Source organism: Lissotriton helveticus, chromosome 5_1, assembly GCF_964261635.1.
Source record: "Lissotriton helveticus chromosome 5_1, aLisHel1.1, whole genome shotgun sequence".
In the NCBI taxonomy this organism is placed as follows: Eukaryota; Metazoa; Chordata; class Amphibia; order Caudata; family Salamandridae; genus Lissotriton; species Lissotriton helveticus.
This window is the reverse complement of record NC_136065.1, coordinates 69279561-69307426: the sequence shown is the minus strand read 5'-3', so window position 1 is coordinate 69307426 and position 27866 is coordinate 69279561. Positions and strand designations below refer to the sequence as shown.

Here is a 27866-nt window from a genome sequence, read left to right as displayed (position 1 = left end):
TAGTGGGCAAGACTCTCCCCTCACCAAGTACAGTATTCGGATTCATTCACGGAGTCCAGAGTAGAGGAAGTGGTGAGTCTAGGAACATAGGGGAAGGGAGAATATCTTTGACAGTACGGATCTATATTACTCTCTCTATCTTTTCATCCGTCTACAGGGAGGTCTTACCAGTGATCCGTTGGGGGTATACCTTGACTTGAAGATACCTGACGTACACCGCATCCCTTCGCCATTTCACCTCGCGGCCTCTGGCTGTGCTTACTCCAATAGTGGTGGTAGTCCCATTGTTGGGTATTGTACGGAGGGAGGTTGTGAGGACTATCATCTTCTCGTCTCTGCTGGGCATCGGAGTCAGGTTAGTGGCGCGTGCGTGTTCTTGCACTGCTTTCAATCACGACACTGGCCATGGCTTGCGCCAAAGTCAGTCAGAGACCACCACTTCCACGTCAGGGCAAGGGAGTTACACGCCAAGATAACCCCTGCTAACCCCTTTGGTAACGTAGCACGAGCAGTAAGGCTAAACTTGGAGGCAATGTGAGTTAAGTGTTTGCGCGCGCACCCAGCTACAACACCCAAGGCCCACCACAAAGGAAACTCCACACAAGGTTATGTATAAAAATAGCCTTTGTATTACACCAAAACACATTAGATAAAAACACACACTTTACAATGTGCCAAAGGGCACGGGCAGAATTTACAGGGGATATGTACAAGACAGGGCCACCTGGACCACTGTCAGGAATCAGCACTTTTAGAACTAGAAATACTGTTAGAAATAGCACGTTGTAGATCATAGAATAATAATCACTTTAGCACACAACCAGTAACTACTGGTACCAGGTAAGTACCACCTACGCACCCCTCCCCACCTTAGGAGCATATTGCGCAGGGAACCAGGACCTCACTAGCAACACCTGTACTAGCAAGAACAACCACCTAAGTATCACCATACATTTAGGGGTATAAGCATAGGAACATTATACATGATGCATCAACATTCAGAGGTGTAGGGAAGGAAAACACATGATGCATAAACAACACATTCAGAGGTGTAAAAACAAGGCACATGACGCATAAAAACACATTCAGAGGTGCAAGGAAGGAAAACACATGATGCCTGAAAACATTCAGAGGTGTAAGAACAATTGCGCAGCACTCACATAAGTCACCACCTGTGACTGTACCCAGGCCAACTGGCCTTGTTGGGGCTAGGACGCCCTGTGTCCCAAAGTCAGGGGGGCCTACACGTAGAAGCTGCCCACTAGGTGCTGGGCACCTGTAGCAACACTGGTGGGGACAACGTTGGAGCCTCACAGGCTCTGGCGAAAGCACTTGTGTCCCCCTGAGCCTCTCTTGGGCTCTAAAACAACTGTGGGGCCCTGGAGCCTCTCACTGGGCTCGAACTACTAATGCCCCCTGAGCCTTTCAGGCTCGAAACGCAATGTGGGCTGTGAGCCTCTTGGGCTCGGGATAACGCAACTGTGCCCCCTGAGCCTCTCGTGGGCTCTCAAAGATAACTGTGGCCTTTTCCGTTGGAGTCCCTCTCGGGGGACTCTTAGCCAATATGCCCCCTAGGAGCCTCTCAGAGCTCCAAAGAACAATGCTGCCCACAACGGAGGAGCCCCGCTCGGGGGCGGGGCTCGAATTCAAAGTGAGGCCCCACGGGCCTCAAACACAATGGCCCTCGCACTGGAGGGGAGGGGCGGGCACCGGCAATGTGCGCCGACGCCCAACTCTCCTCTACACCGCACCGGCCCCACTCACCGGATCTGGCACGGGGGCTCCTTTTGTCTCGGGACCTCGCTGGGCGGCTCTCCTGCTGCGGGGCTCTGTGCGGCGGGCGGGGTTCTCCCTTCCAGACGGGAGCCTCGCTGCCGACCATACTCCTTCCTCTGGCACTTCTCCTCTGTCAGGCGGCGGGGCGGGACTTCCGCTTTTGCACAGCAGTCCTTCCGGGTCGCCACGGGCAGCGCGGCGGCCTTCCCCCAGGACACACAGGTGGCGCTTCAACCTAATAAGGGGTGGGCACCCTCAAGGCAGCAATCCAGCGGGGCAATGCCGGGTGGGCACCGGCTGTGAACAATAAAGCGCTCCCAAGCGCTAGCAGAAAATAAAAGCGCTCCCAGCGCTATAAGTAAAATACAGCGCTCTCAAGTGCTATAAGGGAAATAAAGCGCTCTCAGCGCTAGGCAGGGGATCACAGCGCTCCACAGTGCTGAAGGACAAAATAAAGCGCTCCCAGGCGCTATAAGCAAGTAGAGCTTTAGCAAAGTTCTTCTAGGCAGGCAAGGGGGCAAGACTGGGCCCAGAGCCAGCTCACTGGGCCTCCAGGCAGGGAGGCAGTCCAAGTGGCAGTCCTCCTGGTGCCCAGCAGCAACAGCCCCCCCCCAGCAAAAGGATCCTGGAAGAGAACAGTTTGTAAGGGGACACAGCCCCATTTTATACCCAGTATTCCTTTGTCTTTGCTCAGGGTGAGGGGAAAAACTAGTCGCAGCTGGTTTGTGAGCACTTTTGATGTGCTCAGCCCCTCACTCTATTCACTGGTGGACGGAGCCAGCATTGTGTGGGGAAAGCCCTATTCAGGACCCAGGTGCACAACTCCCTCACTTCACACATGCTAATCTCAACACTCACCACCGGGCAGACCCATCATGACTCATGGGGCCTGGCACCCCAGCCAGCTCCAGACAATCACACGCTAGCACATTCACTGTACAGATAGGCACCCTTCTAGAAGTGGCACTTCCATATTAGACACAAACATGCTGCACGCATCATTGCGCAGCATTTAATCACACGAGTCCGCACATACCAGACTTGAGCCTGCATACCCCACGCATCAGGAACTACCAGGGACACATACATTCCCCATGCATTCCTATGGGAGGGCAGGCCTATCTCACCACATGCACTCAGAGTGCGAACGCACTTTCCACTGGGACACAGTGAAAGTACGCAGAAACCAAAAACCACCATCACCAGGTCACCATTAAAAGCAAAAAGTTTAGGGGAGAACCTGCCAGAAGGGCCAAGTCCAACATCCATTTAATGTCCATGTCAAACTGGTTGACTGTGTTCATGATGGACATTAAGGGGCCACAATGACGAAGAGACGTGTCAATATTGCACTATTAGTGGCCTTCAATGGATAGAGACATTGAGTCCAAAGTCAAAGAGTGTGTCGTCTGTTCTGGAGCTGAGAAGGGATACAAAGTTGCCACACCACCTTTACAGACTATTCCATTTTTAGAAAAGCCTTGGCTTAAGGTGGGTATTTGTTAGAACCTGGGGTAGCCTGGCCTAGGGCAAGACATATACTTCAGAGGCACAGTGTTAAGGTTGCAGACCACCCAGAAGTAAGACCACGCAATAGCACACAAAAGAAAACGCTACACCAAAAATGTATGAAAATAAGCACTGCTTTATAAAAATAATATATATATTTATCTTGGCTCTTTTCACTTTTAGAATACACAGTTAAATTACCATTCAGGTTGTGTGGAATATAGCAAGAATACTTTTCAATTCTAGGACATAAAAACAACCAACATTTGTAAAATAGATAATTCACTTAGACATTTGGTAGATAACCCTTACTCTTCTACAACTCAATTATGCAATTACTGTATTCAACTTACTTTATATTACCTTTGAGCACAGTATTACTTTAAGATTTGGCATTAACAGCTCTTAATCAGATCAAAGCAACACTTACATTTGCAGGGAAACATTACAGATCTTCTACTGTTTACTTGAATGAAATGGGGGTAAACCACTTATCTCAGCATCTAAATAAGCCCCAGAAGTAGTTGCAGGGGCTAACATCTAGCGCACTATACTTATTTCCCACAGTGCCTTTAACCTCCTCCTTCCAGCACACAGTTATTGAGGGTTTCCTAAAGTTCCTCTGCACTAAAGGCTGTACCACTGTGGAATAATGCTCATTGGCTGAGTTATTTCCTGGTTAAGTTCTAGTGTTTCTCTCCCCTTCAAAAAATACCTCCTTACTTGTTTATCAGGCGGTGATGTTCCTGTTGTACCAGAGGATGAGGGAGGGACAGTGGTTAAGACCAGAGAGAGACTCGTGCTGGCGAGTTACATTAGCCTCTGGGGCCCCTCAGCTCTCCTCCGGGTTACACCAGCACTAAAGAGGCAGAACGCCTCAGAACTCCTCAGCCGCTTTTGGGCTCCTTAGCTCTCCCTTCCCGCTCGCGCTCACCTCACCATAGGGCGCTTGAGCAGGGGGGAGAGAAGCTCTTCTGCACGGCTACCGCCGAGGGACTCCCGGCACCTCTCCTCACACTGCCAGGGGTCGCGCTGATCCTCCGGTCATGCGCAAGGGCTCCTTCTCACTCTGGCAGGGTCGCGCTGATCCTAGGGACATGCGCGAAGCGCTCCTCGCTCCTTAGCTGCCGCTCCCGCCTTCAATGATCCAGCTCCGCCTCACGGAGCCTGACAGCGCCACTGGGCATGCGCGAGGGATCAGTGTCTCACCGCCTGAGACCGCGCTGTTTATCTGACGCTATTCTCCCACTCGGCAATTGTTAGGGGCTTCCCCTGGTCCGCTCCTCACCTCAGGGCACTCAATTACACCTTCAGAACGGCGTCGCTCGCCCAGTACCAGATTGGGGTTGTGGAAGGCGGAACAGCCCGTTTTCTCCTGGCTTCTGCTCTCCTCAGTGGCGCTCCACCACAGCAGGTGAGAGGTGACGCTCCAGGGAATCAGGGACAAGGGGGGACAGTCTAGCACAATTACCAGTCTCTGGACAGAGGCTGAAGATAAGCACACTTTTCACAAGTCCCTCCAACTGGGCAGAGGACTGCGCTCCGCAGCGCTGCAGTCTCCTTCTCCTATAGACTTCCCCTCTATTCTTTAGAAAAGGGGCAAGCTAGGCGCCCAGGGTCTCCAGTAACTTCCCACAGCGGGGCCAAGACAAGTAACCAACAGGGGAATAGTGGGTTAGACCAATAAGGCAGCTTCCCAGTACAGGAGGTCAACCCTAAGTCTATCCTCTTCCCACCCTCAGCTACCACCTGTCCTCCAGCTGACTTCCACAGGTAGACAAAATGGCTGCCCCGCATTCCGCCTTTTATAGGCTGCCCTTCAATGGTCCAGCATGGACCAGAAGGTTCTGGAATGCCCTATGTTAAGCTATGGCCAAGTTCTGGGTGCGACAGTTGGGGCAGTTGGTGGCCACCATTTTAGGTGGTGCCAACTTTTCTGTCAGAACAGGCCCCTGGGCCTGAGGTAAAAGACTATGGGGGGAAGAAAGAACACCTATCCCCTTGACCAACACCTATAAAAATAGTAGACACAAAAAATAGTAAGGTTATGAGGGGCAAAAAGGGGACAAAATAAAGAATAATGAGGAGGGACTGCGCAAAAAATCCAGACAGGTCTAACACGCGTCCCCCCCAGCTGAAAGTGGGGAGAACTACCCAACCCCTTGGGAGTCCTCTTCACTAAGGCGGAAATACCTGGAGAGACCGTCTGCATTGGCGTGGTCCACTCCAGGCCGATGTTCCACCCGGAAGTCCATTCCCTGTAGGGAAATGGACCACCTCAACAGCTTGGGATTTTCCCCCTTCATTTGCATCAGCCAACGAAGGGGGCGGTGGTCAGTCTGAACCAGGAAGTGCGAGCCAAAGAGGTATGGCCGCAGCTTCTTCAGAGCCCACACCACCGCAAAAGCTTCCCTCTCAATTGCACTCCACTTCTGTTCCCGGGGAAGCAGTCTCCTGGATAAGAAGACTACAGGCTGATCCAGGCCCTCTTCATTTAGTTGCGATAACACTGCCCCAATGCCATGTTCGGATGCATCTGTTTGAACAATGAACTCCTTGGAGAAATCGGGAGCCTTCAGGACCGGTGCTTCACACATTGCCTGCTTCAACTTTTCAAAGGCTTGCTGACAAGCCTTTGTCCAAACTACCCGTCGAGGTTGTTTCCTAGAGGTGAGCTCTGTGAGGGGCGCTACAATAGTGCCATACCCCTTCACAAAGCGACGGTAGTAACCTGTGAGGCCCAGAAAAGCTCGGACCTCAGTTTGTGTCTTGGGGGGTTCCCAGGCCATGATTGCCTCAATTTTTGCCTGCAGGGGCTGCACTGACCCCCTACCCACCAAGTGTCCAAGGTACACAACCGACCCCTGCCCAATCTGGCATTTGCTGGCTTTGATGGTCAATCCAGCTTGTTTCAGCGCCTGGAGAACTGCTTGCAAATGTTGCAAGTGGTCCTCCCAACTGCTACTGAAGACAGCAATGTCATCCAGGTAAGCAGCCGAGAAACCCTCCATTCCAGAGAGGACCTGGTTCACCAGTCGCTGAAATGTGGCAGGAGCGTTCTTGAGACCAAAGGGCATCACACAGAACTGGAAGTGTCCCTCGGGCGTGGAAAAGGCTGACCTTTCCCTTGCTCCATCTGTCAAGGAGATCTGCCAGTACCCTGAAGTGAGGTCAAAGGTACTGAGGTATTGGGCAGCTCCTAGCCGGTCAATTAACTCATCCGCCCTGGGGATGGGATGAGCATCAGTTTTGGTAACTGAGTTCAGTCCTCGGTAATCCACACAGAACCTCAGTTCGGGTGTGGTGCCCGGTGGGGCGGCTTTTGGGACTAGCACCACCGGACTGGACCAAGGGCTGCTGGACGGTTCTATCACTCCTAGCTCCAACATCTTGGCAACTTCGCCATGGATGCTAGCCTTCACCTTGTCCGACAGCCTATAGGTCTTGGATTTCACTGGGGGGCTGTCTCCTGTGTCCACATCATGGGTACACAGGTGGGTTCTTCCTGGGACAAGGGAAAACAGTGAAGAGTACTGCCCCAATACCTGTCGGCAGTCCTCTCGTTGCTCAGGAGTGAGAGACGGGGAGAGAATCACTCCCTCCACCGACCCATCCTTCTCTTGACATGAAAAGAGGTCTGGGAGAGGCTCGCTTTCTGCTTCCTCAGCACCATCAGTCACCATCATCAGGATGACCTCTGGCCTCTCATGGTGGGGTTTGAGGCGATTGGCATGCAGCACCCGTAGGGGCTGCCGCGGGGTCTTAAGATCCACCAAGTAAGTGGCCTTACCCTTTTTCTCCAACACCTCAAATGGACCTGTCCAACGATCCTGAAGGGCACTTAGCTCTCCAGGTTCCATCACCCAAACTTTCTGGCCAGGCTCCAACTCCACCGGGTGAGCATTTTGGTCGTACCATTCCTTCATGACTGCCTGACTGGCCTCCAAGTTGTCAGCAGCCTGCTTCCACAACTTGGCCATCTGGCTTCTGAAGGCCAACATGTAGCTCACCACATCCTGGGGAGGTTTTCTGGGAGACTTCTCCCATCCTTCCTTCACCAGGCTGAGAGGCCCACGCACAGGGTGCCCATATAACAATTCGAAAGGGCTGAAGCCCACTCCTTTCTGCGGCACCTCTCGGTAGGAGAACAGCAAGCAAGGTAGGAGGACGTCCCACTTCCTCCGTAAGCTCTCTGGCAGACTTCTTATCATGCCCTTCAGGGTCTTATTAAATCTCTCAACCAGTCCATTGGACTGGGGGTGATAAGGAGTGGTGAACCGGTAGGTCACCCCACACTCCTTCCACATGGTCCGCATGTAAGCGGACAGGAAGTTAGTCCCCCTGTCAGACACAACCTCCTTCGGAAATCCTACCCTAGTAAAGATTCCCATCAGGGCCCTAGCCACCACAGGTGCAGTAACAGTCCTCAGAGGAATGGCCTCTGGGTACCGTGTGGCATGATCCACCAGAACCAGGATAAACCTGTGACCAGCTGTTGTTGGTGGATCCAATGGCCCTACAATGTCGATGCCCACCCTTTCAAAGGGGGTGCTAACGACAGGAAGTGGTTCCAGGGGAGCCTTTAGCTTCACCCCTGTCTTCCCACTGGCCTGGCAGGATACACATGTCCTACAGTATGTGTTGGACGCCGCTTTCATCTGAGGCCAGTAAAAGTGGAGAACAAGCCGTGCAAAGGTCTTGTCCTGGCCTAAGTGTCCTGCCAGTGGTATCGCATGAGCCAATTCCAGCAGAAAGGCTCGGTATTGCTGCGGGACCACCAATGCCCTTGATGAGCCAGGTAGAGGTACCTTGGGTTCACTGTAGAGGAGGCCATCCTCCCAGTAAATATGGTGGTGTCCCGTAGCATCACCTGCTGCCTGGGCTTCAGCCTGACGCCTCAGTCCCTCAAGGGTAGGGCACTCCCTCTGCCCCTTACAGAATTCTTCTCTGGTAGGACCTCCCTCCACGTGCCATTCAGCAGGGAGGGTAAATCCTCCAGAGAGTCTACTCCCCCCTCCACGGACTCCTGGCCTACCACCGCAGGTGGCCGATCTGTCACATGGGGCGTGGAAGCCGGAGCAGGCTGTCCCTGTCTCTGTTTCTGTCCCTTTTTGGCAGCGGGTTGGGCCATTGTTCCAGGCTCCAACCCAGGCGAACTCCCTCTCCGGGCAGTCGCAGACCGTGTGCTTACACAGGCCCAGTCAGGTGTACCCAGCATCGCAGAATGCGTCCGGTATTCCACCTCTCTCCAAGTGTTGTGCTCCATGTCATTCCCCAACAGACAATCAACTGGCACGGCAGGGCTTACGGCAACTCGAAGTGAACCTGCAACCCCTTCCCACTCAAAGGGAACCTCAGCCACTGGATAGTGGCCCATTCTGCCGTCAGCCATCGCGGCGGGGTGGAGTACATTAGGAACAACCTGCTCTGGAGACACCAGTTGACTTCTCACCATAGTCATACTGGCTCCTGTATCTCTCAGAGCCTCCCCTCTTTGGCCATTGATGGTAACCCATTGCCCATACTTTGTAGTATTTGGGGGCACCTGGATCTTTGGCACCATCTCCCGCTCTCCCAGGGACACTAAGGTGACACCCGCCCACTCACCCCCCTTATCTAAGGGCAACTCCTCCCCGAGCGCTACACTAGCTACTCCCGGTGACTTTCCTCCGGTGGGAAGGGGTGGTCTCTTTGGGCATCTGACATCTCCCTTATAATGTCCAACACCACCGCATTCAAAACAGTGGAGAACCCTTGGCTGCTGGCTTTGGCCAGGATTAGGGTTTCTGGGCGGGTTTGCCCTAGGGGTGAAACCTGCTCCCTTACCTTGGAAATTATTTTGGGGACCTTTGGAGAACTCCTTCTTTTTATCTCCTCCCTCTTTCTTCAGGGGGGCGCCCTGTCCGGCTTTTTGTGAATCCCCTCCAGTCCCCTTGGAGGACACCCGGGTACTTGCCCACGTGTCCGCCTCCTCTGCAAGCTTCCGGGGATCGGTCAGCTTGCTGTCCACCAGGTGTTGGCGCAACTCGGGAAAACATTTCTCGAGGAGGTGTTCTTTCAAAAATAGATTGTACAGCCCCTCATAGTCTTTTACCTCGCTGCCCTTGACCCAGCCCTCCAAAGCTTTCTTGGCGTAGTCTAGAAAGTCTACCCTATTCTGGGTACTCATTTTGTGACTTCCCCTGAATTTTTGTCTGTACCTTTCAGGGGTAAGTCCAAACTTTTTCACCAGTGCCACCTTCATGGCAGGGTAGTGGGTTTGCTCATCCTGCTCCAGAGCCAACAAAGTGTCTCTGCCAGCAGGTGGCATGTATTTGTACAGCCCACCTCCCCAGTGAGTTTCTAGGATCCCGTGAGCCCTTAAAGAAACTTCGTAGGCGGCCAACCATTTGGCAATGTCATCACCTGGGGTGTAACTAGCGATGACATCTTTAGGTAAATAGGGTCTGGATTCCCTGGTGTCCACTTTCTTTTCGCTGCCACCATTGTCTGGATTGGGAGACCTATGGTTGAGAGCTTGTAAGTCCATCTCCTTGATGGTTCGCTCATGAGCTAACCTCCTTTCCTCCCTTTCCATATCCATCCTAGCTAATTCCAGCTTCATTCTCCTCTCCTCCCTCCTATCTTCTAGCTCGGCTTCAGTTAAACCCTTCTCCGAGACGCTGCTGCCCACCCTGCGAGGTGACCTGGTACCTGTCGGTAGATTCCCCCCTCCCGCTTGGTACAGCATGGCAGTCTCAATGACAGTGTCCCTGTCACTCCCTTCTGATTCTGGTACCTCCCCGGAATGAGCCTCCACCCATGCCCGTATGCTTGTCAGCAGCTCGCCTTTCCTGGCACCCTTTTTAAAAAACACATTTTGCTGCTGACACCAGTCCTTTAGTTGGGTCACAGTATAGTTATCCAGCTCTTCCACATTTATCTCCATTTTTACTAGAGTATAAACTTTTCACACAGGAGGTAACCAAAAGTGTCCTGGGGTCAACCTCCACCCACCACCAGAAATAAATTTAGAAAAAACAAAATTTAAATTAGGAGGGCCGCAGGGAGAAAACTCCTGGTGCAGGTTAGTGTATTGCGTTGAATTACTAGTGAGTAGCTGCAACCAAGTCAGTAATCCCACCGCTAGGCACCAAATGTTAGAACCTGGGGTAGCCTGGCCTAGGGCAAGACATATACTTCAGAGGCACAGTGTTAAGGTTGCAGACCACCCAGAAGTAAGACCACGCAATAGCACACAAAAGAAAACGCTACACAAAAAATTTATGAAAATAAGCACTGCTTTATAAAAATAATATATATATTTATCTTGGCTCTTTTCACTTTTAGAATACACAGTTAAATTACCATTCAGGTTGTGTGGAATATAGCAAGAATACTTTTCAATTCTAGGACATAAAAACAACCAACATTTGTAAAATAGCTAATTCACTTAGACATTTGGTAGATAACCCTTACTCTTCTACAACTCAATTATGCAATTACTGTATTCAACTTACTTTATATTACCTTTGAGCACAGTATTACTTTAAGATTTGGCATTAACAGCTCATAATCAGATCAAAGCAACACTTACATTTGCAGGGAAACATTACAGATCTTCTACTGTTTACTTGAATGAAATGGGGGTAAACCCACTTATCTCAGCATCTAAATAAGCCCCAGAAGTAGTTGCAGGGGCTAACATCTAGCGCACTATACTTATTTCCCACAGTGCCTTTAACCTCCTCCTTCCAGCACACAGTTATTGAGGGTTTCCTAAAGTTCCTCTGCACTAAAGGCTGTACCACTGTGGAATAATGCTCATTGGCTGAGTTATTTCCTGGTTAAGTTCTAGTGTTTCTCTCCCCTTCCAAAAATACCTCCTTACTTGTTTATCAGGCGGTGATGTTCCTGTTGTACCAGAGGATGAGGGAGGGACAGTGGTTAAGACCAGAGAGAGACTCGTGCTGGCGAGTTACATTAGCCTCTGGGGCCCCTCAGCTCTCCTCCGGGTTACACCAGCACTAAAGAGGCAGAACGCCTCAGAACTCCTCAGCCGCTTTTGGGCTCCTTAGCTCTCCCTTCCCGCTCGCGCTCACCTCTCCATAGGGCGCTTGAGCAGGGGGGAGAGAAGCTCTTCTGCACGGCTACCGCCGAGGGACTCCCGCCGCCTCTCCTCACACTGCCAGGGGTCGCGCTGATCCTCCGGTCATGCGCAAGGGCTCCTTCTCACTCTGGCAGGGTCGCGCTGATCCTAGGGACATGCGCGAAGCGCTCCTCGCTCCTTAGCTGCCGCTCCCGCCTTCAATGATCCAGCTCCGCCTCACGGAGCCTGACAGCGCCACTGGGCATGCGCGAGGGATCAGTGTCTCACCGCCTGAGACCGCGCTGTTTATCCGACGCTGCTCTCCCACTCGGCAATTGTTAGGGGCTTCCCCTGGTCCGCTCCTCACCTCAGGGCACTCAATTACACCTTCAGAACGGCGTCGCTCGACCAGTACCAGATTGGGGTTGTGGAAGGCGGAACAGCCCGTTTTCTCCTGGCTTCTGCTCTCCTCAGTGGCGCTCCACCACAGCAGGTGAGAGGTGACGCTCCAGGGAATCAGGGACAAGGGGGGACAGTCTAGCACAATTACCAGTCTCTGGACAGAGGCTGAAGATAAGCACACTTTTCACAAGTCCCTCCAACTGGGCAGAGGACTGCGCTCCGCAGCGCTGCAGTCTCCTTCTCCTATAGACTTCCCATCTATTCTTTAGAAAAGGGGCAAGCTAGGCGCCCAGGGTCTCCAGTAACTTCCCACAGCGGGGCCAAGACAAGTAACCAACAGGGGAATAGTGGGTTAGACCAATAAGGCAGCTTCCCAGTCCAGGAGGTCAACCCTAAGTCTATCCTCTTCCCACCCTCAGCTACCACCTGTCCTCCAGCTGACTTCCACAGGTAGACAAAATGGCTGCCCCGCATTCCGCCTTTTATAGGCTGCCCTTCAATGGTCCAGCATGGACCAGAAGGTTCTGGAATGCCCTATGTTAAGCTATCGCCAAGTTCTGGGTGCGACAGTTGGGGCAGTTGGTGGCCACCATTTTAGGTGGTGCCAACTTTTCTGTCAGAACAGGCCTCTGGGCCTGAGGTAAAAGACTATGGGGGGAAGAAAGAACACCTATCCCCTTGACCAACACCTATAAAAATAGTAGACACAAAAAATAGTAAGGGTATGAGGGGCAAAAAGGGGACAAAATAAAGAATAATGAGGAGGGACTGCGCAAAAAATCCAGACAGGTCTAACAGTATTGATTTAATTTAATGTTCTTCCTCATCACTTATGCTTAGCGTTTGTCTGATGGATTTTCACAGCAAGTGGCCGGAAGTCTCTTTTGTGCTTCCCCTACTGCGAATAGTGCCATTATGTTCTTAAAAGAGATTTTTATAAGAGAGGGATTTCTGGAAGGGCTTGCCTCAGACAATGGAGTGCAGTTTGTTAATCAAGATATGGGAGTGTTTCTACTTGAATCTGGAGTTAAGCATTTGAGAAGCTTTGTTGTACATCCTCAAATGAATGGATTGGTGGAAAGGATGAACAGCGTTGTTGTGGAGTGCATTAAGTGGACAAAACAAAATGGATACAATGTGGAGGCTGCTGTCAGATCCATGTTGTCGTTTTACCGCACTACAACCCACTCCCTTACTAAAATCGCACCTTTTGTGTCTCTGCCCACGTCCGCCTTACACCCGGCTTGTCTTTTAAGAACTGTTCATGATAAAGTGTCATGCTGGGTGGACCAAGTTGTGTTGGAATTCACGGTTGAAGCAGAACAAGAAAAAATGTGTATTAGTTATGATCACAAAAATTCTTTAAAACCTGTTGCATTTTTCCCTGGTGAAATGGTTCGCATCAGAAATCCCAATTTTGTTAAAGAAGGAAGTGCAGCATTTGGTGATCCTGTGTGTGTTGAGAAAGTGTATGGTGGTGCTGTTATGGTACGTGGACGGCATTGGTGGAATGTTAGCAAAGTGGTGAAGGTTTCTAGAGCATCCAATCAGGTCACTGAACCCTCAAACCGTGCCAGGTGTGAGGTTGAGGTATTTCCTCCCTCTTCAGGTGAACATGGTTCTTCTAGTGTGGTACCAAGGAGGTCGTGTTCTGTGAGACGGGCACCTTGGAAAATAAGATGATTTTCCTACACTACAATATTGTACTCCTAATGTGTTTAAAATGTTTTTTTGTACTTTCAATGTAATTGTAAGTCTTCTTTGTACTTCTTGTTTACCTTTTAGAGTTCTTCTTTCTGGGGGTTCAGGGTTTTGCTTTCTTCTTTTAGGCTCTCTCTTTTTGTGTTTTGCTTTTAAAATAAAAAGAGGTAACATGTTGTGCTTAGCAATGCTTGTTATGTGTACTTGTTAGAACCCCCATGCACTGCTGTGGTGCTCTCGTGCGTGCGGGATTCTATGTTTGACAGTTGGTGGCTTTCGGTTGGTGTGAGAGCAGCGGTGGCTCGATGAACCTACAATAAACACATACAACTGTGTTAACTCACTGTGTCCTGCCTTCAGTACGAATGTGGACACTACAAATTGTTTAATACGTTTAAGCTAGAAACAAATTATTGTGTATTAACCTGCACAATATGCAGCAGTTGATGGATTATGTGGCAAACGCCACTGCTCTAAAACCGCTTGATTCCAGTGTCCATGGGCGTAGTCTGCTGTCCAGGAATCACCAGGAGTCCAATCTGAGCCCAAGAGCTCACCAGAAACAGACTGCGCATGCGCAGGCAGAGATCTCTGACTTTCCACCATGATCTGATTCACAGTGGTGTGGGTAGACAGAGCTCCTGTCAGTCTGCACAGCGGGGAGACTTGCTGGCTTGCTGGGTGTCCCGAGTGACATCGTGTTTGTGGGGGCCTGCTGAGGACGGCGCACGGACTCTGTGGACCAGGAGCCCGTGCGCGAGCACACCTGTGACGAGCTCCGCCCCCAATCACCGGCCTTTAATACCTCTTGCCAGACCCGCTGGCGCAGGTCCCGCTTCGCTGTGGTGTGGGGAGACATCGCTCCTGTTAGTCTGCACAGCGGGGAGACTTGCTGGCTTGCTGGGTGTCCCGAGTGACATCGTGTTTGTGGGGGCCGGCTGAGGACGGCGCACGGACTCTGTGGACCAGGAGCCCGTGCGCGAGCACACCTGTGACGAGCTCCGCCCCCAATCACCGGCCTTTAATACCTCTTGCCGGACCCGCTGGCGCGGGTCCCGCTTCGCTGTGGTGTGGGGAGACAGCCCTCCTGTTAGTCTGCACAGCGGGGAGACTTGCTGGCTTGCTGGGTGTCCCGAGTGACATCGTGTTTGTGGGGGCCTGCTGAGGACGGCGCACGGACTCTGTGGACCAGGAGCCCGTGCGCGAGCACACCTGTGACGAGCTCCGCCCCCAATCACCGGCCTTTAATACCTCTTGCCGGACCCGCTTGCGCGGGTCCCGCTTCGCTGTGGTGTGGGGAGACAGCGCTCCTGTTAGTCTGCACAGCGGGGAGACTTGCTGGCTTGCTGGGTGTCCCGAGTGACATCGTGTTTGTGGGGGCCTGCTGAGGATGGCGCACAGACTCTGTGGACCAGGAGCCCGTGCACGAGCACACCTGTGACGAGCTCCGCCCCCAATCACCGGCTATTTCAATCAGACCGAGAGTCACGCAGCGCGGGACGCAGCGCGGGACGAAGCCCGGACAAAGGGCGGACAGTCTAAGACAGTCCGAGACAGTAAGAGACTGGACTGGGCCATAACCTTTGTCTGTTGATTACCGGCATCTATTGTATATGCTGAGTTTTTGTATATTTTAACTCTATTTTTAATTGGGGACACACCATCGGTGTGTTCCTTTATTGGTTTCATTTCAGTTTTACGATTCTGAAGCTACTTAACGGTTCATTGAAGCGTGAACAATGTCTAAGTTAAAGGTTACCCAGACACCGAATACACTGGACAACTATCTAGTGAAGGTTGTCAGTAAGATTAATAATGAAAGGCGCCAGTCGCTGGGTTTAGCTAGTCCTCCTCCGCCACCTATATTAGAAATAGTGCCGGACGTCCCTGCACTGGATGTAAGCAGTAGTACTAATACTCATGATACCTCTGTTAAAGATACATCTGGGCGGGATATCCCTACTTTAGTTGATCTGGATGATTCAATTAATACCACAGTCCAGCACCCACGTACCCCAGTTCCTAGAGTGGTGAGGGCATGTCGTAAAGTACAAGCTAAGCGGGGAGGATCTCGCCCTGCAGGGAAAAGAGCTGCTAGCCCCCCTAATATCCCCGATAAGGAGGATAACAGCCAGGATAAAGGTGATACTGTCACGATGGATGTGGACTTACTTAAGAACTTAGTGGGTATTATTGACTCCAAGATCAAGGCCATTGTAAAACCCCTTATGACCAAAATTGACCAGCTAACTGCTGAAGTGAATAGGCTGGGTGGACTACTTAAAAAATCAATGGAAACAGAGGGCAGCACTACGATAACACCATCAAGTGACCGAGATAATCAGGATGCTACTCTGCAGAGAGATGTGGGTGCTAGTGAAATTTTTACTAATAATCTACCAGTCCCCCTGCCTCCTCCTGTCTGTAATAAGCAGACCGTAGCAAGGGTTGACAGGAGTGAAGACTGGACTGAAGTAAGACCTAGGCGAGCTACCACCAATCTCCCCCCAGATTGTGCTCCGTATGTGGTAGTATTAACTAATGTTCCCCCAGCTGAGAATGGCAAATACCAGGAAACCCATCAGATTTTAAAAAACAAAACGGTGTCCTGGTTGACTAGATATTGTGGTTTCCCTACTGCTTTCTCAGATCAGGTTTTGACTACCAGAAGGGTGAATTGGATTGGGAGCTCCAGGAAATGTTTCAGGGGGAACTGTGTTATAATTAATTTTAAGTACCCACAACACGCAGCTACTGTATTACTGAGAGCTGCATCTCTATCAATCACTGATGGAAATGTATGTGCTCGCTCGTTAGGTTTTTTCTATAGTCCTCCTAGTATTTCCACATGTACTGGTAGGAGGGGTAACCTTGGTTTGGTCAGCCAGAGGCCACAACCTGATCTTGTGATACAAAATCGATACCAGATCTTAACACCTTCAATGCTACAGCAATTCCCCCCTTGTGCTGAACTCTGCAGATCCCCATTGTGCATGACAAGCTCAGCTCGTCATGAGCACACGAGCAGTGTACTGCATGACTAGCTGAGCTCGTCATGAGCATGGAAGGGGTTAAATTCCTTGGATACTAATGATTGACTCGACTCGACAGGGAATCCTCGAATCCAGGAGCCTATAAATTCTTTAGTGGCCGTTGACGAGGGCATTGATGTGTCCCCTGATACTGGTATGAGCACAAATATAGATCATGGGTTGTGTGAAAATGCCCTGCTTGTATGTGAGGACACAGACAAAACGAATCAGAATGAGAATGGGGGAAGTAACAATAAATTGGTGTCCGATGGTGTTATTGTTAGGGACAAAGGGGCAATAATCGTCTGCTAGAATGTGGCAGGATTAAAATCAAAGGAGACAGACCCGGGCTGGATGAGGTTTATTAATACTTATGACATATTATGTTTTCAGGAAACTTGGAGTCTGAAGGAAGCTAACTATGATGGTTTTGTTTCCTATAATTTACTAGCGACCGGCGGGGGTCTAGGCAGACCCAAAGGGAGTCTTCTTACACTTGTAACCATTTCACGCCCTATTGTGGTTAATAGGTATATATCAGTAGGTGACCTTGTCCAGATCCTCTGGTTAGTAGAGGGTAAAAAGCACAATATTTTATTGATTAATTATTATAACAACATTTTCGACGGGAGCAGGGCTAAATTAGTTATTGATTTGTCCATTGCAATTGACAATTTGTGCCAGGAGGCGAATGTTGTTTTTGACTTTTTATGGGTGGGGGATTTTAACATTGGACTGTGCGAAATGTCAGAACAGAAGGTATGTGGGGTTACTAATAATGAGGTGTGTGACATTTTGCATTTCGGTCACAATGGGTACGGCAAAGCACTGCACAAGCTAATGTGTTGTTATAATTTGGAAATTTTGGAGTGTGGCAAAGGTGTTGATGGATTGCCCATTCCTACTTTTAAAAACCATCACGCCACTTCTATCATTGACCATGTGATAGTTTCGTCAAACATCATCCCCTACTGTGTCCCCCCTAGAATCGAAGTTACTTCAATAAGTGATCATAATCAAATCATTTTGGATACCAACCTTTGGGCAGGTTGTTTAACTGATGTAGGTAACATAATTGCAAATGTGGAACCCCATAGGACCAACGGCATCAGGCTTAGATGGACAGGAGAAAAGGCAAATGAACTATCCACTTCTATAATCAAGGAGAGCTTGTTGGACATAGTTTTTATATTAGAAAACAAATTTGATTTTGGGAAAGTTTTATTTCTTTTTAATGTAATTAATAAAGCGGTTGATGCCAAATTTACAGGACGTAATAATGGGCAGCGCAGGAGTGGACCTGGTTGGTTTAACCACCACTGCACTGCCACCCTAAACAAACTTAAACAGGCATTGGTAGTTAAGCCCAGGGACAAAAGTTTAATAATTAACTTGAGGGTGGAGTATAAGCGTGTGCTAAAACAGAGGAAGTGCGAACTGCAACAATTAGCTTGGGATTCCCTTAACCAAGCTGCAGAACTTTCAAATTGCACCCTATTCTGGGCCACAGTTAATTCCCCCTTCCTAAGAGACGAAAATACCCCAGTGTTCACATCTAACGTATCTAGTGAAGGGTGGATTGCCCACTTCTCTAATATTTTTGATACGAAAAAAGTTTTAGATACTTGTCCAAATCAATGGGCTGTCTTGCCGCTTGATATCTCTGTTGAGGAGGTTAAAAGCGGTATACGTAATAGCAAGGGAGGGAAGGCCCAGGGCCCTGATGGGGTACCTATAGATGTCTATAGGGTAGCCCCAGAGGTATGGGGACCGCTCCTTAAGACTGTTTTTAATGCAGCTGTATGCACTGAACCCCCAACAACTTGGTGCGAGTCAATCATAGTACCTATTTATAAAAAGGGTAGCAAGTCAGATGCAAAAAATTACCGCCCGATTTCTCTTCTTGACTCATCAGTAAAGGTGATGAGCCGAGTTATGCTTGTGAGATTACAGGACTGGGCTGAGCAGAACGGTATTTTGGCTGATAGTCAGTTTGGCTTTAGAAAAGGTCGAGGTACACTTGATCAATGCGTTAATCTTGACTTATTGATTGGGAAGTACACAGAGGCCAAACTTGGCTCTATGTACCTCTGTTTTGCAGACCTGAGTAGTGCCTTTGATATGGTTGACCACGCACTCTTGTGGCAGACGCTGCTGAATCAAGGCGCACCAGAAGGTATAATCTTTTTCCTCGCCAGATTATATGAGAAATTGAAAACTAGTGTGCGCTTTGGAACTAGAGGAGAATGTACCCCTAAATTTAATGTTAGAAGAGGAATCAGACAGGGGTGTGTTTTGGCTCCCCTGTTATTTATTTTATTCATTAATGCAATCGATGCCATTTTAAAAAAGGTCAATGCCGATGCCCCTCAGATTAATGGTGTACCAGTGCCGGTGTTGTTATACGCCGATGACGCTGTTTTACTTTCTAGGACCCCGGTGGGTTTACAGCGGTTAATGGATAGTTTTTCCTCTTTTATCAAAGACAGAAAGCTGTTAATTAACAAAGGGAAAACTTACACCATGACCTGTGGAGCCAAAGCTAGAGTTTTAAATTCCTTTTTTATAGATAGTGAGAAGGTGCAACAGGTAGCGAAATTCTGTTACTTAGGTATAACTTTTTCAAACAATAGGAAGTGGAAAAATGAATTTATTAACATACGGAATAAAATGACTAAAAATGCCCATGGTATTTATAGATTTGCTGCCAAGGTAGGGGATCGTCGATCAAGGGATATGTTGAAGATTTACCAGGCTAGATGTGCTACTATAGCTCTATATGGGGCAGGAGTCTGGGGCTACAGCTGGGTTTCTGAACTACAGCTGGAGGAAAATCTATTCCTAAAAAGACTCCTTTTTTTTTTACCTATGTCAGCCTCGAATGAGTTAATTCATCGAGAGCTAGCAGTCAACCATCTGGCTGATCTATTATGTCTCAGGCCATTAATGACCTGGCGGTCTATTTGGCTAGAGGAAGACAAGCAGTTTAATAGATCTATCATCGGGGACTGTCTACGCCTGGACAAATTCCAAAATATCCCCTGGTTGAGATATGTTGTTACATGTTTTTCAGACATATTCAACCTTAACCTTTTAAATAACCCTGGTGCTGCGTCTATGATCACCAAACTCGAAATGAAAAACACTTTTTGATCTACATGGGGAGAAAGCGGGCAATTGCAGCCGGATCTTTGTCCACGGTCATTTTTTATAATAGATACATTAGAGTGGAAGGTTTCCCTTCATATTTAACCCTGGTAACAAGGAACTCGCACAAATTTGTATTAACTAGGCTCCGGTTTGGAATGGTTCATCATCTAGTTGCCCATCCTAACATTAAACAACACCCGTTTGGGCCCTGTAGATGTGATGATGTATCCACCCAGAGCACTGTGCACTTTCTGTTGCTATGTAAGCTGTACAAACATTTCCGTATTGCTTTTCTGAAACCTTTATTTGTTAAATATGGTGTATGTACAGTTACACATGCTATGAACTTAATTTTTAACATGGAGACGGCAGACATTTGTTTTTATACTGCAACGTTCCTAAATCAGTGCATCAACGCTAGGAAAAGTATGATTTTTTAACTGTAACATTTATTGATCAGGACAGGTATGTATGCATGTTTGTTTTAATGTTACTTTTGTTGTGATATGATGTGATGTGTCATAACTGTTTTATAATATTGTATTTTGCCTGTGCTTTTATGGTCATCTATATGAACCGAATAAAGCTTCATGAAATGAAATGAAATGATTCACAGTGCAGTGGCAGCAAATAGCCCAGAAATATATAGTTGTTCTTCGCGCAACTTCTCTGTGCACACTAGTCTTGTAAATCTGGCACACACTAAAAATGTCAGAGGATTCCATATATTGAGTAGAAACGCCTCACTCTGGTGCAGTTATGAAGGACTTCCATCTGTTATTGTCATCAGCTGTGCGTTCTGGGATGTTGACAGGTCATTCGCTGGGACTGACACACGAGGGGGTTGACTCAAGGGGGGCCTTGTCACCCTCTCGCAGTGTGATGGAGCATGAACTTACAATAAATAGGGACTGGTAATACAGATTCATGTGGAGTCCTCTTTACAGACTGCCTCTGAGGCTTCCTCCACCTCCAATGCTCTCAGCCTCTCTTGTGCAAAGAGCCGAGCAGAAGGACATAAGAAGCCAGGGCAAAACTCATGGAATTCCACAAACTCTGTGATTTCAGGTCACTTTTTTAGGCATGCATGGATAATGTGCAATACCAGCTGGAGATGGGTTGGCGTAGCACATGTCTCGCTGAGAGATATTTCATGCTAGACCAGCCTCCTGATGGTATTTTGTGAAACGTTTTTTGTGAGGGACATTGTAAGAACAAAAATGGCCGGACTCAATTTTGTTCACATTAGGAGTTTTGTTGGATTAGGTTTGTGCCTGCACATCTGCTCCCTCTGGTCACAGGTTCGAGCCCACCTATAAAGATGTATTGCTCTCATAGGTGCTGGAAGTAGGGGTACAGGGGGGGTGTCGCAGCATCCTCAAAATACACAATGTGGGATTTCAGAAGATGAGTGACACTAAACATGCCTTTAGATATTGTTTGAATCTTGTTACATTTACTGTGCATTTAAAGCTAGAGGGCAAAGGTCAGGCCCTGCCTTCTAACAAAACGGTGCCTATTCTTTCAAAATGGAGATTGTTTATACTTCCCGTTCTCTGACTGCAAACTGAGAGAATATTGTAAAGTCAAGCAAGTGACAGCATTGCTGGGGTACAGGGACTGTGAAAAGAAAGGTTGTAGTATGTCATCTTTTAAAACAACACAAGTTAAATCTCTGTAAATTAACTGTATTAATATTTCCAAATATATCAGCATTTAGGAAAGGACGAATGAAGCACAGTTTTTGTACTTCTGATATATAACGGAAACAAATGTTGTAATAGGATTAAAACAAATTAACAGACTTTCCTTGCTCATAGTCATAGGCACATGATAAATATTTGCAGAGACCCAATTTCCATACATTTTTATGGGTACACCCTATAGATTTATCAGCAACTGAATGCCTGTGGAATTTTAGTTATTATTTAAATGGAAAATGTGCTCTCTGTAAACACCAGTGTGCTGCAACACAATGCGTAAATAATATATTTTCAATCAGTGTCCCCCCACAGCCCCCCCCCACAATGCACTGCCAGCTACATACCACACCATTACCACTTTGCTGCTGAGTAGGCGTGGCTCATTTATCTATCATTGTTCTTTCTGATATGCTGGGGTTTGCCATTATCCCTAGTACTTCAGTGATGTAACACTGATGGCAACCCCCACCAGGAACATTGTTCCAGCTCCCCTGAATGTTCTAATCATAACTTTTTGTCTCCACAGTTGGACAAACCTCACCAGATACCACAACTGCAGCTGCCAGTAAGTTAAGCCTCTTATGCCTTTCATTTCTCTACATTTCTACTTCTTTTAGACACATTTCTTGAAGTCTTTACAAACACACCTAGGCGCTGGTTCATTGAACACCTTCCCATCATTTCTAGCGCCTTGAAACAAATCAGGCTTCTCCTTTCTCAGGGCTCAGCTTTTAGACCCTTTTACCTTCCTGCTTCTCCATCACCCACCCCCTTGCTGTCATATTTATGTACTCCACTAGACCAATCAGCACCCTCCAAACAGACTTTATCCTAATCCAAATGCCACTAAATATTTATTATGTTTAAGAATCATCCATCCGAGGTTGCACCATCTAAAGAAAGACACACCATGGAATGCAGGTCTGTGCCCCTGACCTTTAACACCAAGATGGAGTTAGCCTAAGTCTGGTGACCTGCAGCCCCTCCCCCCTTTAATGGAAAAGAGAAGATGTCTCTACTCCAAGTCTGCCTAGTAGTAGCCCATTCTTTATGTTTAGTATTCTGTGGTCTTTGCTGCACCCACTTGTGCCTTGGTTGTGCCCACAAGCCCAGAAATGACTAGATCAAAGGAATGAAGGGATGCTGCTGACACTAAATAAAAACTAGCATAATGTCTTCTATATATTGTTCCTCTCATTGGTGCAAAGCAACAGGCAAAGTAAACAGCTAGTCCATGTTATATATAGTATATTATGTAAGTTATGCACCTTAAGCTATCATGAATGTATCCATTGTCCCTGCTTAAGTAACATAAACGCTCATCGGTAGAAAAGTAGAATGGTACTTAGTCTGAACAAATGCTCCTCTTGACTTCCACTGGAGGTGAGGCAAAAGGTGCACTACACAGCCAACACGTGTTTCGCCCTTCTAATGCACACAGACTTGGGGCTTCCTCAGGGTTACGGCAATAATCAACACATATATAAGATAAACAGTGGTCACACTAGTGTCACTGGAATTGTGCCAATCAACTTATATAATTGTCTCATTTATGAGATAGTGCATAAAGCATGAGATAAGCTATTTTTAGAGCTGAAAAAAATAATTTTAAAGTGAAAAAAACGTACTGATCATAATTAGAAATGGAGAGCAAGGAATTTCTAAAGGAAAAATGCAGTAGATTCTTGAGTAAAGTTTTCTACTAGAACTGAGTTCCCCCAGAGTACTGAACCCAGAAGGAGTCTCTCTATAGTAATCTCTCTCATAGTACTGGAGGGGATCTACTGCTAAAATGAGGGCAGTGCGTAAATGAAGTATAAACTCAGATTTGAGTGGGCAGTAACAATAGCGGAGTGTTTATGGACGACTGTAATTGCGGGTATTACACAAATTATTATACAAAACAGGATATTGTACAAAGTATTATACAAAAACAGGTTTGAATCAAATTCATTGGGGTAAGTGGCAGAGCATGGAATACCTTGAGTGGTGCTTGGATAAAGGGGTTGGAGGTTCCCAACTAGGTTTGGCAAGATTTGGAGGAGGGTTGAGTTTTGGGGTTAGGGATATATCACAGAAAGTTGTCTAGTTAGACCTATAGCCAATATTACTTTGGGGGTATAGTTAGAATGTTGTTTTATTTTCAAGAATATGGCAGACAATGAAACTTCTAAAGATAGAGGTGATGGGAAGACAAGAGAAGGAAGGTCCAAGTATTGTCTGTGAGAGAAGCCCCTAAATTGGCACTGCTTTGGGAGATAAGCAATCGTCTATTTTTTTTACCTGTATCAGGGCTAAATGAGATACAAGAATGGTGATATAGGGTAAAAATTATTTGTGACCCTGTAGAGAAATGTTGGATAAGGGTTGCAGTGATCACAGACAGGATCTGGGTCCTAATTATTATAAGGCAGATGTGCCAGTGGTGAGGCACACCTGTTGGGAATAGTACAATTACTTTACCTCAATTCTCTCAAATAGAAAAGCCTTAAAACATAAAAAGAATTCCATTAAAGGTCTTGCAGACTAGTCAGATTTTGAATTACCTATAAGAGAGTAGGCCAAAATAATCAGAGGAAGCCATCTCGTGGACAGGTCAGTTTGCAGTAAATGGTCACCAGGTGGTCTGGAAGCCAATACGACGAAACTGACAATAAAACCAGACTTCCAGACTGGAGATTGACCGGCGGAAGCGCAACGCATTCTCGTCACGGTGACATGATGGGGCATGCTTTAATCGACTCCTGCATAAATATATTGGGGGAGAAAGAAAAACAGGGTTGAAGAACACTAGACCACCCTCTCTCTTTAATGACCAGGAACTGACTCGCCTGTGTCTAGTGGTACGTGCTTTGCATGGCCATCTTTCTTTAAAGACCAGGAAAAAACCCACCTGTTCCTAACCTGAGCTCTGGACTGCCCTCTGCATTTAATGACCAGGAAAGGACCGACTTTCCCTTGTGGCACGAACTCTGCACCACCCTCTCCCTTTAATGAAACAAAACAGACCCGCCTGTTCCTAGTGACATGAGCTCTCCACCACCCTCTCTCCTTGACCATAAAAGGACACACCTGTCCCTAGTGGCACGACCTCTGCACCACCCTCTCTCTTTGACCAGTAAAGGACGCACCTGTCCCTAGTGGCACAACCTCTGCACCACCCTCTCTCTTTGACCAGTAAAGGACACACCTGTCCCTAGTGGCACGACCTCTGCACCACCCTCTTTCTTTGACCAGTAAAGGACGCATCTGTCCATAGGGGCACACTCTCTGCACCACCCTCTCTCTTTGACCAGTAAAGGACACACCAGTCCCTAGGGGCACGAGCTATGCACCCCCCTCTCTCTTTGACCAGTAAAGGATGTACCTAACACCAGCGGCACAACCTCTGCACTGCGCTATCTCTTTAAAGGACAGGAAAGGCCCCACCTGTCTCTAGCCTGGAGCCCTGTAATCCCTCCATTTCTAGCAACCATGTAAAGACCATGCAAATCCTAGAAACCTGGGGCTATATAACCCTACTTTTAAGGATCAGGAGTAATAAATTCTCCTGCAACCAGTGGCCAGGAGCTATTGACTCTCTCTCAGTCTAAGGGCCAGCACTGGACCAGCTTTACCCTAGTGATATATATATCTCAGCATCTCCTTATCGACTAATGACCAGGGCACTGCCTTGTGACAAGGAGCCATGTAAACACCAGAAGCTAGACCTTTCTTACACCCTTTCTCTATATCTAATGTACAGGACTGGACTCACCAGCCCTTAGTGTTGATTGTAGGGGGGTCTGTGTCACCCGTAGCTTTAAAATTGGACAGAGCAGCCTATCTTCAGCAAACTAGACCTGAAATAGACACTTGAGTCAGTGCAAAGGAATCTCTCTATGCAAGTCAGTTTAGTGTACAGACATCTTACTGCTGTCTCTGCTTGATATACTGTGTAATGCTAGCTGCTGAGAAATGCTCCCTTTAGTTGGCTCTTGTCTAGCTTGACACCTATGCTCTCTCCTGCTGCAAGGGTCATATTTCTGGTGGTGCTCCCTTCTCTTAGATTTGCTCCTGCCAGATGGTAGTGGTCCAGTCTGGTAACTGTGGTCACCTTGGTTGGCTATGCTCTCTTCTGCTGCCCACCCCCTCTGGCTGCTTGTTCTCTAGCCTTCTGTGCCCCAGTCAGAAGGCTGTGGTTCAGTTCTATCTCCTTGGCTGTGCTCCCTTCTGCTGCCTAACCTATTGTGCTCTATTTGTTGTGCTCTAGTCAGATGGCTGTGGTTCTGTTCTTGTTTCTTGGCTGTGCTCCCTGCTGCTGTACACCCTCTCATGCTCTATTCTGCTGTGGTTGTGCTCTCTTTTCCTGGCTGTACAACATGTTAGTTTCTTTTATCAAAATTGCTATTCATGAGCCTAAATTTGTGACTGCTCCATCATACTGGCTATGCTCCCAGATGCTAGATGCTCTGCCTGCTTATTCTGTGCCTTGCAAGAGGCTCTGTTCCATCTGGGCATCTCCGCTCACTGCTGTTTCCTCAGTGACCTTCTGCTGATTGTGCTTCCGTCCGCTGGCTCCAGTCCCTTTAAGCAACTATGCTCCCTTCTGGTAACTGGGTTATTTAAAGACATTGGGGTTCCCTTTAGATGTCACTGCTTCAGCAGGCAGGCTGTGCTCCCTCTGTCATCTTTACTTACTGCTGCTGAGCAGCTCCTACCTGCTGCCTATGCTCTCTCGGCTGGCTGCTGTCCCCTCAGACCATGCAGCTAGCTGTCTCTTATAATTCCACTTGAATGCTGTACATCTTACATCATCATGTCCCCTCGTTCTGCTTGGTGCTTTGCCCATTTCAGCTCACATACAGCCTGTTGCCACTCTGGCTGTGTTTATGCATGCTGGTGGTTTTCCCTTTAAAAACGGAATTACATTTAATACTTGATGGAAATAACCTCCAAAAACTGTCTAATTTTTGTGTATTAGCAACACCAACAGCAGCTGCCACAACAGCAGTAACAACCGCAGCAACAACAGCCACCACTACAGCTGACACTACAGCAGCAACAACAGCTGCCACAACAGCTGCCACTACAGCAGCAACAACATTCGCCACAACAGCTGCCACTACAGCACCAACAACAATAGCTACTACAGCAGCCACAACAGCATCAACAATGGCTGCAACAACAGCAGCAACAACGGCAGCTACAAAAGCAGTAACAACGGCTACAACAACAGCAAAAACTACAGTCGCTACAACTGCTGCCACTTTAGCAGTTACAATGGTTGGTACAACTGCAGCAGCAACAGCTGCCACTACAGCTGCCACTACAGCCCCAACAAACGTCGCCACATCAGCTGCCACTACAGCAGCAACAACCGCTGGTACAACAGCAGCAAAGACAGCTGATACAACAGCAACAACTGCTGTCACTACAGCAGCTACAACAGCTGGTACAACTGGAGCAAAAACAGCCATCACTACAGCTGCCACTACAGAACCAACAACAGTAGCTACCACTGCAGCCACAACAGCAGCAACAACAGATACAACAACAGCCCCAACAACAGGTGAAACTACAGCTGCCACTACAGCAGCATCAACGGCTGCTACAACAGCAGCAACAATGGCTGCTACAACAGTAAAAACTGCTGCCATTACAGCAGCTACAATGGCTGGTACAACTGCAGCAACAACAGCCATCACTACAGCTGCCACTACAGAACCAACAACAGTAGCTACCACTGCAGCCACAACAGCAATAACAACAATACCCACAACTGCAGCCACAACAGCAGCAACAACAGATACAACAACAGCCCCAACAACAGATGAAAGTACAGCTGCCACTACACCAGCAACAACGGCTGCTACAACAGCAGCAACAATGGCTGCTACAACAGCAGCAGCAACGGCTGATACGACAGCAACAACTGCTGTCACTACAGCAGCTACAACAACTGGTACAACTGCAGCAACAACAGCCATCACTACAGCTGGCTCTACAGAACAAACAACAGTAGCTACCACTGCAGCCACAACAGCAATAACAACAATAGCCACAACTGCAGCCACAACAGCAGCAACAACAGATACAACAACAGCCCCAACAACAGGTGAAACTACAGCTGCCAAAACAGCAGCAACAACGGCTGCTACAACAGCAGCAACAACCGCTGGTACAACAGCAGCAACAACGGCTGATACAACAGCAACAACTGCTGTCACTACAGCAGCTACAACAGCTGGTACAACTGCAGCAACAACAGCCATCACTACAGCTGCCACTACAGAACCAACAACAGTAGCTACCACTGCAGCCACAACAGCAATAACAACAATACCCACAACTGCAGCCACAACAGCAGCAACAACAGATGAAAGTACAGCTGCCACTACACCAGCAACAACAGCTGCTACAACAGCAGCAACAATGGCTGCTACAACAGCAGCAGCAACGGCTGATACAACAGCAACAACTGATGTCACTACAGCAGCTACAACAGCTGGTACAACTGCAGCAACAACAGCCATCACTACAGCT

At 48.2% G+C, this 27866-nt stretch overlaps 1 protein-coding gene across 2 annotated transcripts in view; it reads left to right on the top strand.

Moving 5' to 3' along the window:
• The window catches only part of LOC144754139 (uncharacterized), a 586760-nt gene that overhangs the window by 282400 nt on the left and 276494 nt on the right, over window positions 1-27866 (top strand). For both annotated transcript variants that reach the window (XM_078641717.1, XM_078641718.1), the window contains exon 2: window positions 21868-21906. In XM_078641717.1, coding sequence (XP_078497843.1) covers window positions 21868-21906 — 39 coding nt within the window. The remainder of the gene's footprint in view (window positions 1-21867; window positions 21907-27866) is intronic.